The sequence below is a fragment of the Mastigoproctus giganteus genome, chromosome 13 (assembly GCF_048544385.1).
Source record: "Mastigoproctus giganteus isolate SK-2022 chromosome 13, ASM4854438v1, whole genome shotgun sequence".
NCBI lineage: Eukaryota > Metazoa > Arthropoda > Arachnida > Uropygi > Thelyphonidae > Mastigoproctus > Mastigoproctus giganteus.
The window spans coordinates 17,625,400-17,642,256 of NC_143587.1; the positions used below are offsets into that span (position 1 = coordinate 17,625,400).

The 16,857-nt window shown below is 35.7% G+C and overlaps 1 protein-coding gene across 2 annotated transcripts in view; it reads left to right on the forward strand.

Moving 5' to 3' along the window:
* The window catches only part of LOC150075816 (transcription initiation factor TFIID subunit 6-like), a 59,719-nt gene that overhangs the window by 20,147 nt on the left and 22,715 nt on the right, over nucleotides 1–16,857 (forward strand). For both annotated transcript variants that reach the window (XM_090387975.1, XM_090387976.1), the window contains exons 7-10: nucleotides 1,069–1,146; nucleotides 6,918–7,019; nucleotides 13,603–13,727; nucleotides 15,614–15,872. In XM_090387975.1, coding sequence (XP_090244101.1) covers nucleotides 1,069–1,146; nucleotides 6,918–7,019; nucleotides 13,603–13,727; nucleotides 15,614–15,872 — 564 coding nt within the window. The remainder of the gene's footprint in view (nucleotides 1–1,068; nucleotides 1,147–6,917; nucleotides 7,020–13,602; nucleotides 13,728–15,613; nucleotides 15,873–16,857) is intronic.

The following is a 16,857-nucleotide window of genomic DNA, read 5'->3' on the forward strand; positions in this document are numbered from 1 at the left end:
ACCAAGATGCTACTACCATTTGAATACCAGTGCATGACTTAATTCATCCAGTCTATGAGCTTGTTGGATAAGCATAAGCCCCCAGCATCACCTGGCTGTTTTTTTCAGCTTCACACAAAATTCAATTAAAATCCACATATTAATAATTTTTGTGTGCTTTTCCTTAAAGCACATGAAGATTGTGTTTGCAATTGCATAACTTGTTATGCGATTGCAAACACAAGCAGTTAGGCAATTGGGTTTAATGGAAACTGCTATACTACTAACTCATTTCCCCTATCATTGCCACACGACATGTCCAAAACACAATTTCAGCCTCTTACAGTGCCACAGCATGGTTAGTCTTGGAACTTTTCAAACATCCCTCATAGATGCTCGATTAACTGCAACTTAGTTATGTAATAACTTAGTGTTCATTGTGACAGTATATAAGGAGTAAGATGACTGAATATTTTTCTTATATTTGGAGTATACAACAAAGCATAAATTTTCCTTAATTCTTCCAAAGTTAATTAATGTTGACCACATTCAGCATATAATTTTTACCTGTGTACAGTAAATCCTTATTTAATAACAATCATCATAGATATTTTCCTATAATCAAGGATCTGCTTTCTTGAGAAAATTAAGCCCAGCATTTCTTTGTTGGAAGATGATGCATACATTTTCAAATAAAAGCATGTTGTTGCTCAGTAAACTGTATGGCATTTGCAAATACTGAAAGTCTCACCTTGGTAAGAGGCAAATTTTAGTGTTGTGTGTTTCCTTGATGTATATGGAAAATTAATTATGATTCTGTCCTATTTGTAAAGTATGAAGTTTATTGATATTGCATTCATGAGCTTAGCAGTACAAGCATGCAATGTTTTTCTTTACCATTAAACTTTTATTTTTTTCATAGTAAAATGTAATGATCTGTATTATCTTTACTTAAAATTTATTTAGGAATTTTTTTTGTGATTTTGTTTCTTTTTTTTAGAAATTTCTAAGTTGTCTGTGTATGTTACATTCTTGTTGTCTGATGGAAAGAGAGAGAGAATATTTTTTAAAAATTCCTCTCTTTTCCAGGAAGCCCTGCAAAGTCTGTCTTCAGATCCAGGTTTACATCAGATGCTTCCTCCATTATGCACTTTTATACATGAAGGTGTAAGTATGTATTTATTTCATGCTGACTAGCGAATATCATTAATATATTTGAATGTTAGCTGTCTTTATGAACATTGTCTAAGTTTGAGTATTATATCACCTGGAATGTTAAAACTGATTATTTTAATATAGCAAAAGCTATATGGTGTATAAAATACATATGTAAATTAAGGACTGTCTTGTCTTGGCAAAGTCTGGTTGTTCTGCAACAGCTAAATCCTCTGACTCTTCATGCTGGTGGAACTATTAGTAATCCTGAGAATATCCCCCATGTGCAAGGATCCAGATGCCTAGTAGACTAGAGCTGGCAACCAATAAAAGCAGGGATTAGGTGTGATGTCTATACTTCACAGAGGAATGTCTGAGACAATATGACACTAGGCAATAACAGGTGATAGATGACTGATCAGCCAGTACAGTACCATTACTTAGCCTAACGGAGGCAAAACCATGTTTGGTTAAACATACAGAAAGCTCCGACTGCTCCCCATCTGTTATATCACATATTATGAGTCAGTGTTTTTAAGTTATGATAGTCATTATGGTGAGACCTAACGTTCCTTACATTTTGCGGTCACAGCTTTCAAATGATTTTCACAAGCTGGCCACTAGATAGTCCACCTATTTGGTAACTCTCTAGGAGGCATTCAGATTAACTACTGTATAATCTTTCTATCTTTGCTCTGCTATTTGTCTGGAAGAAGTAGCATATAAAGATAGGTGCACTACTAAAGCTACACTTTGTTAAGGGGTTGAGGTATATAACCTGCTTTATGTATGACACATCTAAACACTTCATCACTTTATTCAACATTTCCCTCTACCCCAAACATCTACCTCATCTACAGCAATACAGCATAAATAGGTAAAGTGAGTTAAATTGAGGGAGCAAATAATTTATCTGTGAAAAGAAGTTAAACTTGCCTGATTTATTTCACAAATATACATGGTCTCAGTTCTAATCTTAGTGATTTCCATTTACAAACACATAGGCCCCCATATTTTCTTATGGAATCTCAACTATTGGTTTCCTTGACTATCACTTAATTCATTTGTCTTATTTACTCAATGATTTTTTTTTTTTTTGCATAAAAGGTGGTGCTTGTACATGTGTCTACTCTGACATTCCTTGTCAGAGGCTTCCTAATTTAGAATTTTTGATTCCCTTTAGTTTAAAATCTTTAACTCATTCTGTACAATTCATTTGTTGCCTCAATTGCTCTCCCAACAAATTGGTCAATACATTTTGATTTTCTGCCTATGAAACTCAACTTTCCCCAGTGTAATTTTCTTAAAAGTAAATATAATTTTCCTTTGTCATTTTAATTATCATAACTAAAGCTGACCTCACTGTTTTTATAGATCTATAGGCCCAGCTGGTAGAGATATTGAAGCTTTTACTATTGCTAAATACATTACACAACTTGTTAATTTTCCTGCTAGAATACCATATATTCCTAACTACACCCAAAACACCCTTGATCTGTTCTTTACCAACAAACCTTCAAAGTACACAATTAATGTTAGCTGTTCCTTGAGTACCTGAGAACACAGATTGGCGATGATCTCATTTCTAGTAGAGCTTCTGTCCCACAATCATTTTCTTCCTTGGATCATTTACCATTACAGCAGTGCTAAATGGGGTGATTTTCAAGATTGCTATTCTGGTTGTACTTGTTCAGCCAACTGTTTTGAATCTCTTAACTAATATTTTCTCAGGTAGTGTCGCTGAAATTATTTTTGTATGGATGAAAGCCTTTATTCCTCCTTCTACCCTAAAACGTTATCCTTTATTTAAATGATTTTTCAAAAAAATATCTCAAAGCAGCTGTCCTCGATAAGAATAAAGCATATCAAAATTGGCTTCCAGTCAATCTCCAGCTTCATTTTCTGTTTACAGTGAAGTTCACAACAGTTATAAAACTGACTTACTATAATCTTACTTTTCATATAAATCTGGTATTAATAATTTTGGTAAATCTTCTCCTACCCAGAGACATTTGATTCAGTTCCTTCCTTGGTTTTTTAACAGTAAGAGATTATAAGAATCCCAAACAATGTCAGAAAGTCTCTAGGTTCTGATGGCATTTCTTCAGTCATCTTTTAAAACCTGTGCTCCATAATTAACTCCAGATTTCAGTTGTTTTTTATTCTGCTGTTTTTCCTTCAGCAATTAAGTTTGCTGAAGGAAAAACAGCAACAATAGGCTGACAAATCTCTCTTCCTCCAATTATTCCATTGCACTTACCTCAACCCTTTCCAAACTGATGGACGCCTCCATAGCCAGGTGGGAAGGAGCAGCAGTGCGTAGCACACGCTTCTTGATTAGACTGGGGTTCGAGCCCGTCACCACCAAATACGGAGGATGCGGAAAGGTCAGGGAATGACCACCGCATATCCCGGATCAATATGGCCTTAGTTGCTAATGCTCCTAAAAACCAAACAACAAACAAACCAAACTGATGGAGAAACCCATCAACCACCAAGTCTTACACTATTTCAAAACCTTCCATCAGAATAATACTTACCAATATGGATTCTGTTAGTGCCAGTCTATTGTTATATACTGGCTAATGTCACTCATCTGCAGAAAAATTTAAAAGAAAATCAAGCAGTTCACTTCAACATTCCTAAGGCTGTAATGATGTTTGGCATAAAGGCCTTCCAAGCATGCTTTATATTTTAGGTTGGCCTTTCAATTTTTGTGTTTGGGTAGCTAGTTTTCTTCCTGACTGCTCAGTGTATGATGGCAGATAGCTGCTGTCTGTCTTCATTCTTGTGTATCCCAATGTTCTATTCTTTCACTTGCTCTTTTCCTTCTTTATATTATGGACCTCCCATTAACTGTAAGAAAAATATGAACGTATCAGCAAAACTATCCATAGTTTTGCTGATATGTACATTACAAACCCTACTCTGCAAACAGCTACAACTTCTATATACAGATCCCATGTCTGTCCTATGATTGAGTGTCGGTCCCACATAGATTTGAGTTAATGTCCCCAAAAACTGACTACATTCTCTTTACAAAAAGAGCAGGCAGGTTGATTAATGATCCACTCTTACAAACTCATTCTGCTGTTTATTGCACAGGCCTTCAGTTTCTTATGCATGCCTTTTCTACAAATATTTCTGTGAGTACTGTCCTTCTGGAGTAGTAATTGATAATTCCTCCTAGTTTTCCAAGCCATTCCAAACACATGCATCAAATGTTCAATATCCATTTGCAATTCAACTCCAAACTAACTTTGACTCATTTATCACTTCTGTTCTATGAGCAACTCCTTTTATGTATTTCCTGAAAATTACAATCTACAAATCAACTGCAACATCAACAGGTCCTTTTCTGTCTTCTTAACCCACATGTGCTAAAGTACAGGCAACCCCCGTATAACACAGTACTTCTACAACATGGTTTTGCTCTAACACGATTGATAAATTGCAGCAATCCTCGCACAACACGGTACATATATAACATGGTTTCACTCTAACACGGTTAGAGAATTTCTGTAAACCTCTCATAACAAAAAAATTATTATATTAGGGTCTCTCGTAAATGATTACATATACCCGTTTATGTATTATGTCTATAAATTGCATATTCTTTAGTCAATTTGCCTGTTTTGCTGGACGAAAAAACTGCAGTTTCTGGGGGAGGGAACCCTGCTATCTACGCCCGAAACCAACTAACTCAGCCACGGAGTGAAAAAAGCCCATTAAAGTTTCTCGCGTCATCAACAGGATTCGAACCTGGACCTTTTCCACCTGGTGTGGGGAGGACGGTGATGATACCACTTTGCTATTCGTGCAGACAAACCTCGCAAAACAAAAAAATACAAATTATGATATTAGGGTGCCCGTAAATGATTACATCTATCCATATATTTATTTTGTCTGTAAATTGCGCGTGCTCTCTGGTCGATTTGCCTGTTTGCTGGACAAAAAAACCTTGCTATCTATGCTTGAGACCAACTAACTCAGCCGCGGAGTGAAAAAGCTCACTAAAGTTCCTTGCGTCATCAACGGGATTTGAACCTGGTCCCTTTCCACCCGGTGTGGGGAGGATGGTGACCATACCACTGTGCTACTTGCACAGACAAACCTTGCATAACAGTATTTTTGAGCATTTGTGTGGGGAAAACACTGCTATTATGTTGGATGTAATTTTTCAACATTTCCACTCTTTTTGATTTCCCGATGTTAGTCGCTAGTCAAAAAAAAAAAAATATTGAGAAATCCCTGTATTTTATTTTGTTGGGAAATCCCCGTGTTACGCTCTGTGCCATTGAACTTGGGGAAAAATCTACATTTCAAAGTTTTGGATAGCACACCAGGCCATCCAAACTTTGAAGTTATGTTCCTACTACCACAGTTGTACTAGATTAATACAACTTCTTTCATTCAGCCATTAGATCAAGACATTATATCCACCTTTAAAACTCATTATGTCAGAAAATCGGTACAATGGATTTTGTAAAAAATTGGTTCTGAATCTATTGAAGTAATGGAGGCATGGAAACATTTCTCAATTGTGGACTGTATCAGAATCATAGCTTTATTGCTGAAAGAAGTAAAACCGTCAACGTTAAATGCATGTGGAAAAATGTATGGCCAGAATCAGTTCATTCAGGAAATACGGTTGAACCGGCAGAAAACAGAATCGGTTCGATAGTAGAACTTGCTACATCGGTAGGAGGAGATGGTTTTGATGATATGACTACTGAAGCCCTCGTGGGTAACATAGTTGATAGAATTGCCCTCCTCTCCACACTGGGTGGAAAAGAACTGAGTTCAAATCCCGTTGATGATGAGAGGAATTTTTATGGGTCTTTTTCACAACGCAGCTGAGTTAATCGGACTCAGGCAAGAGTATCGTGGTTTTTTCTCCCAGAAACTTGGGTCTTTCATCCAGTGAAACAGAAAATCGATCTCAGGACACGCAATTTATAGACAATATACACAGAGTAACATAGCCTTAGTGGCCAATGCTCCTAAAAAAGTAAAAAAAGATATAATTACTGAAGGCGTTCAAGAATTACTGGTAGAAAGAGAGGCTGGCCAAGCAGATTTGGTGGAAATGGCATCAGAGGTAAAACCAAATCAATTCAGAGGATGATAGCGGAGATGAAAATTCTAAACTTCCAAATTTTACACTAAAAAGCATATGGGAAGGCATAAAGTTAGCCAGCCGAGCAATTATAATCTTATTTTTTGAATGCAGATTCTTGAATGAAAGGAGCCCAACGTTCAAAAGGGAGCTTCAAAAATGCTTAGTTCCATACAATGAAATTCACAAAGATTTATCAAGCAAAAGCAAACAAACCCAGATTACTGATTTTTTTAAAGAGAGCAGAAGATACACAAAATCTAGAATGGTGTATTTTTGTTAGCTTTTGGAACGCAACCCCTCTTTTTGTAATTTTTCTTAGTCCCATAAAACACGGTTTCGCATAACACGACTATCTACCGTGTTATACAAGGGTTACCTGCACTGTAGATTTGAAAAACTTTTTATGTTTGGGGTTATAATAGAAAAAAGTTCAAATCCTGTTAGCTGCAAAATACATTGGAAGAGAAAATCCTCAATTTACACATCTACTAGAGTGTGATGTTGCATCTTTGAAGAGGGACTCAGATGAAATTGGGGGGAATAATAAGTTAATTGTTCCATTTTTTTTACTGTAACTTATCCTCCATTATTTAAAAACTTTGCATTTTAAAATGATAATAATCTTTCAAACTGCATGTTATCTGCTTTTTTTTTCACTTAGGTAAAAGTCAATATTCCACAAAATAATCTTGCCCTGTTAATCTACCTGATGCGAATGGTGAAAGCATTACTAGACAACCAAACACTCTACCTGGAGAAGTATGTAAGTTCTCTTCATCATTTTATAAGCTTAAGATGATAGTAAAGTACTGCAGTTGAAATATGGAACATAATTTTCAAGTTAAGCCTTATTAAAAATCCTAATATGCATTAGCCATTTCCATATATGTGAAAATTATAATGTTTGTTGGTAAGCTGTTGCCAATTTGTTAAGATGCAAGTATAGTGCTTTGCACAGAATCTGATTTACTTTACAAAATATGTGGTATATTTTAACACTGTAAACCACTATAGTTCCCCCTTTACCTTTATATATAAAGAGAAAATGTATTTTTTTATAATTATAGAAATATTCATTTCCATTGTATAGGCTCATCAAGAAAGCAGCAGTTTTGTATGTCTATATTTTTAGTTGCATTAGCATATATATGCATAAATGCTTATTGTCTTTACTTTGTTTGCTCATCTGCGTATAATATGCAATGCCTACGGAATGGATTTTCATAAAATTTTATATTTATCTCTTTTAGAAAGGTCAGGCTCTCCAAAATTTCATTAAAATCAAACCAATAGAAATCTAGTTATTTCTTTTATGTCTATCCACATGTAATACCTTGACTCAGTGAATGGATTTTCATGAAATTTTGTTTGGCTCTTTTAGAATGATTTGTTGAGTCTTTTCAGATTTCATTAAAACAAGACCACTAGAAATCCAGTAGTTATTATTTTTTTTTTTTTTTTGTACCTATCATGTAGGCTATCCCTCCAAGTGCAAGTGACACACAAACAGTAGAGCATCAAATCTGAATATCAGTAATTCGAAACATCAACAATCCAAACGAGCCAGCATTTGTTTATTTTTTTTTTTTTATGCTGGTACTATAAAATAATTACAATAAGCGCCGGTTATTGTGATCACATTTTCAAATTGAATTTTGATTCTATTAAATGGCAATTCTAATAAGTGAAAGTCAGTGGAATATTATCCACATGCTATAAAAATGAAGACACTGTATAAAGCACAAATTTACACCTTTTTTTCCCCTTACCAGTTAACAAAAATTAGATGATACACGAAAATCTGAAGAATATTATCTACAGGTTAGCAAAATAAAAATAAATTTATGCTTACGTACATAACTTAATTAATATACGTACAGTACTAACGAAACATAACACTTTGTAATCTGTTATTCAACACACTTTGTAATCTGATATTTATGTTCACTGACATTTTTTATTTTTTTGGTTGTAAAATCTAAAACAGTAAAAAAAGATAAGCATCAAATATATAACAAAGAACACTGCACATAAATTGCAACTAGCACGATATGCACAAGTGAGATATGAAGTAAAAAGATTCTGAATAGAGTTTTATTTTACCGTATTGTAGTTTGCTTTGTCTTTTAAAAGGAAGCAGAAATTTTTAACAATTGAATCAAAGATTCAGACTTTCAAAGGGAGAATGCGGGTCTTCATTAGCAAATTTTTACGAGGTTGAAAAGCCAACCATAACAGATATTAAAAACAACAAGGAAAAAATTTTAATGTTCGCATCGAAACTTGATTCAGATGGTGTAGGAAAAAAAAAGAAAAAAAAAAAAAAAAAGAAAACTATGAGAACAGCTAATGACCCATCTCTCGAAAATGCCGTTTATTTGTGGTTCACACAGAGATGAAGTTTAGGAGAACCCATATCTGGACTTTTGTTGTGTGAAAAGGCTGTGGATTTTAACAAAAATGAGGCAGTCCCTCAGATTTTAATTAAATTATTAAGTTTCTGTGCACTGACTGAAAGAAAGAACGGACAATATAACTGATGCACAGAAATGAAATGTTCTCAGCTCACACATAAAAGTTATTGCATACATTAACTAACTTGCTTTTTGATGTGTTGATATTGGAGAGTATGTTGTTATTAAATATGTAAGATTTAGGAGTACTGATGACCCTCGATTTTGCGGACTAATGGGGAGAAGGGTTGTCTGAAAAATCCGGTAGTCCGAATTTTCCGAACAAATATTTAATTGTATGGTACCCATAATAAACATGGTTAATATAATAGGTAGTGTACACACAATGCACATACATTACTTATAAGCAATGTAAGTAGTACATATGTAAAAATAAATATACTAGAATAAATAATGTAACAAAAACAAAAATCAAAAACTATTTTCTCTTACCTTGGAGATAGAACTGAGTTTGTTGTGACGTGATCATATAGTGGGACTCAAAATAATTTATTCTGTTTTAGTGGAGCTCCTGAGCTCTAGTGAATTGGCCTGCTGTGATGATGAGGCAGGCTGGGATGAAGATGGGGCAGGAGCAGCAACAGGTTTGAAGAATGTGTCCAGCTTCACCTGTTTACCTCCCTTATAGGACAGCCTCTCTTAACATATGTAAATGGTGGTAGTGGGGTTGGATTTTACGATGTCTGAGAGGCTGACATACTGAATGACAAGATCAAGTGCCTCTCGTACTACTGTCCTTTTTGGTTTGATAATAATTTCTTCCTCCTCTTCATCACTGGATGCCCCCTCAATGTCACCTGCACTCACTTCATGAGCAGTCTCCTCTGGTGTCAAGATCTGGTAGCCTGGATCTACATCACTTTCCTCTAGCCAGTCAGTTACATCCTCCACTGTAACATCTCTTTCTCTCTCCCGCACGGCGTAGCATTTGGTGGAAGTTGGCAGGCTCAAATCCTTCAAAATCAATATCAGGGTCACTGTCAAAAAGCAACTTCTTCCAGCTATGAGCCAGTGTGGTGGTTTTTACATCATTCCAAGGGTCAGCAAAGTTGTAAATCGCTGACGATGTTATAATTTTGTTGTTTTGCAGAGTAGGATGGCCTCTTGTGTCTTCAGTTAAGTCTTCTTTCTCCTCAATGATGACCAAAACTTCATTCAGGTACCGTCACTGGTAGAGCCTCTTGCATGAAACTGACTCCTTGATCCATGGGGGAAACCCTAGGTTCCGTCAGACAATTAACTGATCCATGGATTGTATCAGAGAGTTTGTATTAGGAGGGAGAACACCAAACACAAAACTTGATTCAGGTACCGTCGCTGGTAGAGCCTCTTGCATGAAACTATGACTCCTTGATCCATGGATTGTATCAGAGAGGTTGTATTAGGAGGGAAAAACATGGTACAGATCTTGCATGAAACTATGACTCCTTGATCCATGGATTGTATCAGAGAGGTTGTATTAGGAGGGAAAAACATGGTACAGATCTTGCCATCACTACTGACTAATTTCTCAGCAACTGGGTGAGCAAGAACATTAGCTAATAAAATAAGATCCTTTAAAAATCATTGGGAGCCACCTTTTAAGACCTTTTGCTGAAATCAACGTACTTCAGGGGCAAAATGCCTGAAAAACCAGTCAGAAAATATGCTGGCATTGAACCATACGGATGCCTTCTTTGAATGGTAGTAGATAACAGCCAACTGCATCACGTAATCTTTCAAAACACGTGAGCGTGCTGATTTGCCCATGACAGCCAGCTTCAGGTGATGGAGGCCATCAGCACTTGCACAGTATAAAGCTGAAAAACGCTCCTTACTCATTTTCTTTCCAGGAGTTTTGTCTTCGTTTCTGAAGCCGTGAGTATTTTTTGGTAGGGACCACCAGAATAACCCAGTCTCGTCTCATTATACTCCTGAGATAAGACCAGGCCCTCCTTCTTTATCATTGAGGTGGAGTCTGAAAGGCTCAATGAATGTGTTGCAGCAGACCCAGCTTCACTGTGCTCTTTCCTGTTACATATGCCATGGCAATTTCTAAAATGCCACAGCCACCCATCGCTAGCTTTGAAATTGTTAATGCCTATATGTTTAGTTAGTTTCTCAGCTGCAGTGCATAAGGTAACACCAGTAACATTCACTCCACATGATCGCTCCTGCACGTACCATTTGTAAACAGCTTCTTCTAGATCTTTATCTTTGCTTACTTTCATGTGCTTTCTATCACTCGTGGAACCCATACCTTCAATATTATACTTTAATACAAAGCTTTGGAGCTTTCCTTTTGCCCATGCAAATATCAGAAACAGTTTGCTTTTTAAGTCCATACTGCTCATAAACCACTGGCCCCGAGGCACCCTAGTCTTGGCGCACCATAGCCGTAGTTGCTAGTGCGCCAAAAAATCCAAATAAACCAAACCAAACCAAACCCCGAGGCACCGCTCTTAAGCTTTTGATCTACACTCGAATGTACATTCTTTCTTTTAACATTTGTTTGTTTTGAAGCCATTGCTGGTCATTTTGAAATAATACTAACAATGGATAAATGTTGATACAAAGTGCACTGTCCTCACGCTTACGGCCAGGTGGAACAAAAACAATACTTCCACTATGCATGCTAACTGGCAGACATCCCGTGAATTACGGTCGACATCTGGAAAATGGTGGTAAAGTGGAATTTTGATTATCCAGATTTCTTTTTTTTTTTTTTTTTTTAATCCAGGAATTGAGGTCTGCAAAATCGAGGGGAAACAGTATCTTATTCAAGCAAAAACATTCAGATGTGATCCCTGTACATTTGCAGACCCCAATTGAAGTTTACTATAACTGCAGCCAGTGTTTCTTCTGAGATGCCCTCCACAAGAGCTGTGATTTCACCTTTATATTCCTCAACAGTCTGTGGATTATTCCTGTAGACAATGTAAATGTTCAGGTTTTGCAAGACTGTCCAATCCCTTCCATGATATCAATTAGAGATAACTTTATCATTAAAACGTTCCTTCAAGAAAAATGAAGAATTGCATTTATAATCTGTGGTCTTGCTCCATCTTATTGCAAAAATGTTTTTTTCCTGTTCACTCTAATGGTTTGAAATTGAAACAGAGCAGTCTTGAAGGAGTTTCAAGTAGGGTTATAAATTAATTTTGCCATCTAGGAAGACTAATTCATCAGTTCCAATTGTGATCATTCCAAAAATTTGTAAGTGTGATGACAGAATCAAGCAGTTAATTTCATGTGCCTTTACTTTTATACACTTGCATATTGGCCGATTAAGAATGGCCACTTATGTGTGCTATACCATAACACTTGGATGGCTTTTTGAATGCTTATATGAAGTAATGCACATCACTTTTAGTACCGTTTAACACTTATATGTGTCAGACACAGCAAGCATCTTAACAACACCAGATTCACCAATGCTAACCCAAATCATCAAAAAAATATGAATATACAAAATTTTCTTGATGTTCTTGTAAGTTGAAATATCAGTTTATTTTCAGTTATCTTCATTTACTTGAACTATGTGAAAGGTTGATCTGAACTTTTATTTTATACAAAAAAAACCATCAAATTCACTAAACTTTTTACTCTTTTTGAAAATATTGTCATTCTGTACTGATACATTTTTGCCATTGTTATGGCAAAGCAATAATTCAGATATCATTGCTTTGCCACACACCAGTTAATAATCTATCTTGAATTTCTTCCAATTTAAGGGTGGTTCGTGATTTTCCAGTGCAATGCTGCTAGCGTCATTATATGTGAATGTGTATTGTCATGCAGTAGGATTAAGACCTACTAATCTACTACGAAAAGGCCTGGTAAATTCCCTTTGGCAGTTTACCAGGCCTTTTCTTGCAAAATGCTGTATGCACACTATTGAGAAGAAAGCTGCTGTAATACTAAACATTAGTAGTTGTACATGTGGTAGAAAATTAACAAGAATCAATCCTTCTGTATTCCAAATGACATTGGACATGATTTTGCCAGCTGAATGTTGTGTTTTTAATTTTTTGGGTGGTGGGATCCTATGTGGTGCCATTCCATACTGGAGTGAAGTAGTGTACACAAGTTACAATTTGGTGTGCAGAAATGTATTTTACAGCAATACATTGTGCCTTCTGGTCGAATATCAGAATCCTTTGGAACTACCAGTTGCAGGCTTTCTTGAAGAGTAAATGTCCAGGAATAATTGACTCTGCACTTCCAACACTTGTTTTTTTACACAATTTGATTCAGTATTACACATTGCAATTCATTTTATTTTCCACATCATCTCCTTTATGCAACAACTGTTCATATCTGTTACTGTCAGCTGCATGTGAGCATGTAACAAGTTAGCAACTTCTTCACAAGCCTTTAGAAAATTTGTTGCACTAAGCAATGTGTGCTCATGTGATAGGTCTCTTCTCTGTATTGTGTGTGCCCACTTAACCTGCAGAGAATTTCAGCCAGTTTCAATTTCTCCTTTAACAGAAATTTGAGGGTACAGCACTGTTCCACACTCAGTGACAGAATCTGACAGCTTCTTGACCATGGATTTCCCTATGCAAGTGATGGAGATGGACAAAAAAAAGTCTGTGTGTTAACCTGATAACTAGGATGTAACTCAGATGAACTGTTCATTATCAAAAAAATGGAGGCAGAGGGTAAATTCTACTCTAGCTAGTTGATGTCCCCTGTTGACTAAATTCCTTTCAAGACTTTGACATGATATGTCTTTGTCAATGCAAAATTCTAGGATAAGACTGCAGACAAAAATATATTCGAGAATGGCTTTAACAACATATAATATGTATGTATGCTTTAATAACATTTATGCATGTATGATTACATAGAGTGTGATTTTTAATTAGTTCCAACTTTCTCTTTTAGCTTCAGGATATCATTCCCGCAGTAGCATCCTGCATTGTTAGCAGACAGCTGTGCACAAGGCCAGATGTTGACAACCACTGGGCACTCAGAGATTTTGCATCTCGACTAATGGCTCAGATATGCAAGTAAGTGAATATATTCTTCTTCACATTTTTGAATAAATTCCAATGCAACGGTAATTTAATACAATGGCATTTGAATTATAAAAAAACATCATGTTTTATCATATGATATCACATTTTAGTGATCCTAATAGGATTTAGGAATAATTAGTCTCCATAAATCATGGATTGATTTAAGATTTTAGTGCGTCATTCTGTTGAAGACTTGTCACGTTAAGGTGACATTAGAATGCCCCTGATTCTGATAATTATTTCTTAAAAAATGATATAGTTAAGTGTTAGTCCTAGAATATGGCACTGTGCTCATTTTCTGTAGAGATTAAATCCAATATCTGATTAATGGGTTAGGCACTAAACAAAACTTATAAAATTAGCAGAACTACCCAGCATTGTCCAGAAAAAGCCAGGCTATTTTATTTCTTCTGTTTTTAACTCTACCCCCACAGCTACTTGATAATTTAGTTTTGGCCTAAAAGAAACACTTTTCCACATTTCCTTGTAGCACGCAATGTGAATCTGTGTCTGTTTCTCCTTTAGTGCTTTTTCCAGCATTCCAGTTAATCTTAAAGAGATTCAGGTCCTAACTCTGGGCTGGGCAGATGATTGTTGGACTTCATTTTCCTCACACCAGTGTTTTATATTGTTTATATTGGAGCATTGTCTGTTGAAATATGGAGGGGCTCATTTTCAGAGAACTGCCAGAGCTTGGGCAATATGGAATTATCTGGGATTTCTTGGTTATTTATGGTGTAAAAATCAAGAGAACCAGTCCCATACTTTGATCCTAGCAACAAGGTGCTACAGTAGATGACATTCCCAAAGTATTCTCCACATCCACACAAGACTATTTGATTTGAAAGCTGTATAATGTAACTCATCACTCCATAGGACTTATTTCTATTGTTCCATGCCCAAAGAATTGATGGGCTAGGTACTACTTTAAATGATGTTTGTTGGTGTGATGTGGGGCTTGTGAGTAGCAGCTCTGCCATGAAAACCCATGCTATTCATGAAGCTCCCTACAGACCATGAATACATTTACAGATACTTCAGTGAACATTGCGAGTTCAAATCTTTTCCAAGATTGGCAATTCCTGTCAGATAGTTTTTTTTTTTTTTGGCCTGCTTGATCATTTGTGGTACACCTGCATTGCCCTCATTCTTCCATATTTTCACTACATTAATTGACATTCACTGTGTTTTTCAAATGTGTGGCAGTTGAAAACAAACTGCTGATAAGAGCCATGATAAGGTGACCATGGCTTACCTTGCCACAGCTTATTCTGTTTGTTTATGATATCTTTGCTATTGCACATTATTAAACCTGTTCTTACTTTACATACGTCTCATTTACACTATTTGCCAAACTTGTAAAGGATGTCTGAATACTTTGGTTGTTGTAGTAAGTTTTTTAGGAACACCAGCGGATAAGGCCATATTGCTCCGGGTATCGTAAATTGCGTGTTCTGAGGTCGGTTTTCTGGGAAAAAAACCATGCTACCCATTGACCGACTAACTCAGCCAAGTTGTGAGAAAGGCCCATAAAAATTCCTCCTATCACTGATGGCACTTGAACTCGGGTCTTTTCCACCCAGTGTAGGGGAAGACAGTGATCCTACCAGCTGTGCTACCCATAAGGACTGCGAATACTTTGGTAGAGTAGCGTGTGCGTGCGTACGTGTATGTATTTATTTAATTGTCCTTCCTCTGGTTCGTGATGCTATAAGTAAATCACTACAAATAAAATATCATTCATTTGGCAAAGTTATTAAAAAAAAAACTAAGAAATATTTGCTTATACACATTTATGATTTAAACTGAAAATATTTTATACTGACAGTTGTATTTGTTGTTCTGGTATAATTTTTTTTCCATGTTTATATTTTCAGAAATTTCAATACCAGCACAAATAATGTTCAGACTAGAGTTACCCGAGTGTGCAGTCGAGCTTTTCAGAATGACAAAGTACCATTAGCATCTCAGTATGGTGCAATCTCAGCTCTCTCAGAACTAGGGCCAGAAGTGGTAAGAGCATTTTTATTTCCAAGATTGAAGGCGATTGGTGAAAGGGTACGTCAGTGCCTCGAAGGACCAGTTATGAGCAGTGTGGACAAGAGTTCAGCTGAGCACATTAGACAGCAGATTGGAGTAAGTGTCAAGCTGTTCGCCATTAATTTAAAAAAATTATTCATTTGTTAATCCTGAGATGTATGAAATCTATCTTGTCATTGGTCATGCCAAAACTCCATTCATTAAGGATAATTTTGATCCCCTTTTTTGTAGTGAAGGTTTCTCAGATGTTTAATATAAAAATTAAGGAAGCAAGGCTTTTCTTGAATATTTATTGGGTATTACAGCTTGTTAACACAGTGGTTGAAGAATGCAAAAAAAAGTTTGGAGGGGGACAAAATAGTGTCGACACCCTTTGGAGCAAGTTAGACTTCTCTTATAACTGATGATACTTAATACAGTTTATTGTCTGCTGCATTTTTGGTATTATAGAATTTATTGTTATATAGAGTATCATACAGTAGCAAAAAAAAAAAAATAAATAAATAAATGCCACACTTTTCTCCTTTAGTCAGGTATTTTGTAAGATATAAAGAAATATCTTACAAAATACCTGACTAAAGGAGAAAAGTGTGGCATTTAATTTTATTTTGCTACTGTATGATACTCTATATAATAATCAATCAGATTAAACTCTATAATACCAAAAATACAGCAGGTAATAAACTGTATTAAGTATCATCAGTTATAAGAGAAGTCTAACTTGCTTCCAAGGGTATGGACACTATTTTGTTCCCCTCCAAACTTTTTTTTTGCATTCTTCAACCACTGTGTTAACAAGCTGTAATTCCCAATATATATTCAAGAAAAGCCTTGCTTCCTTTTTCTTTTTAAGTATTTATGCATTTAAATGCCTTTACAACAACTGGGTTTTCCTAATATAATAATTACTTGTCAAAAACAATAAAATATAAGATATTGAAAGAAAAACATTATAGATATATCTAAATTAATGGAATTTTATTAAAATTATTATTATATTTAATACCACTCATATACTATGTGAAATTAACATGAAATTAGTTATGCACATAAGGTTTCTAGGAGTGTCAGCAGCATGGTC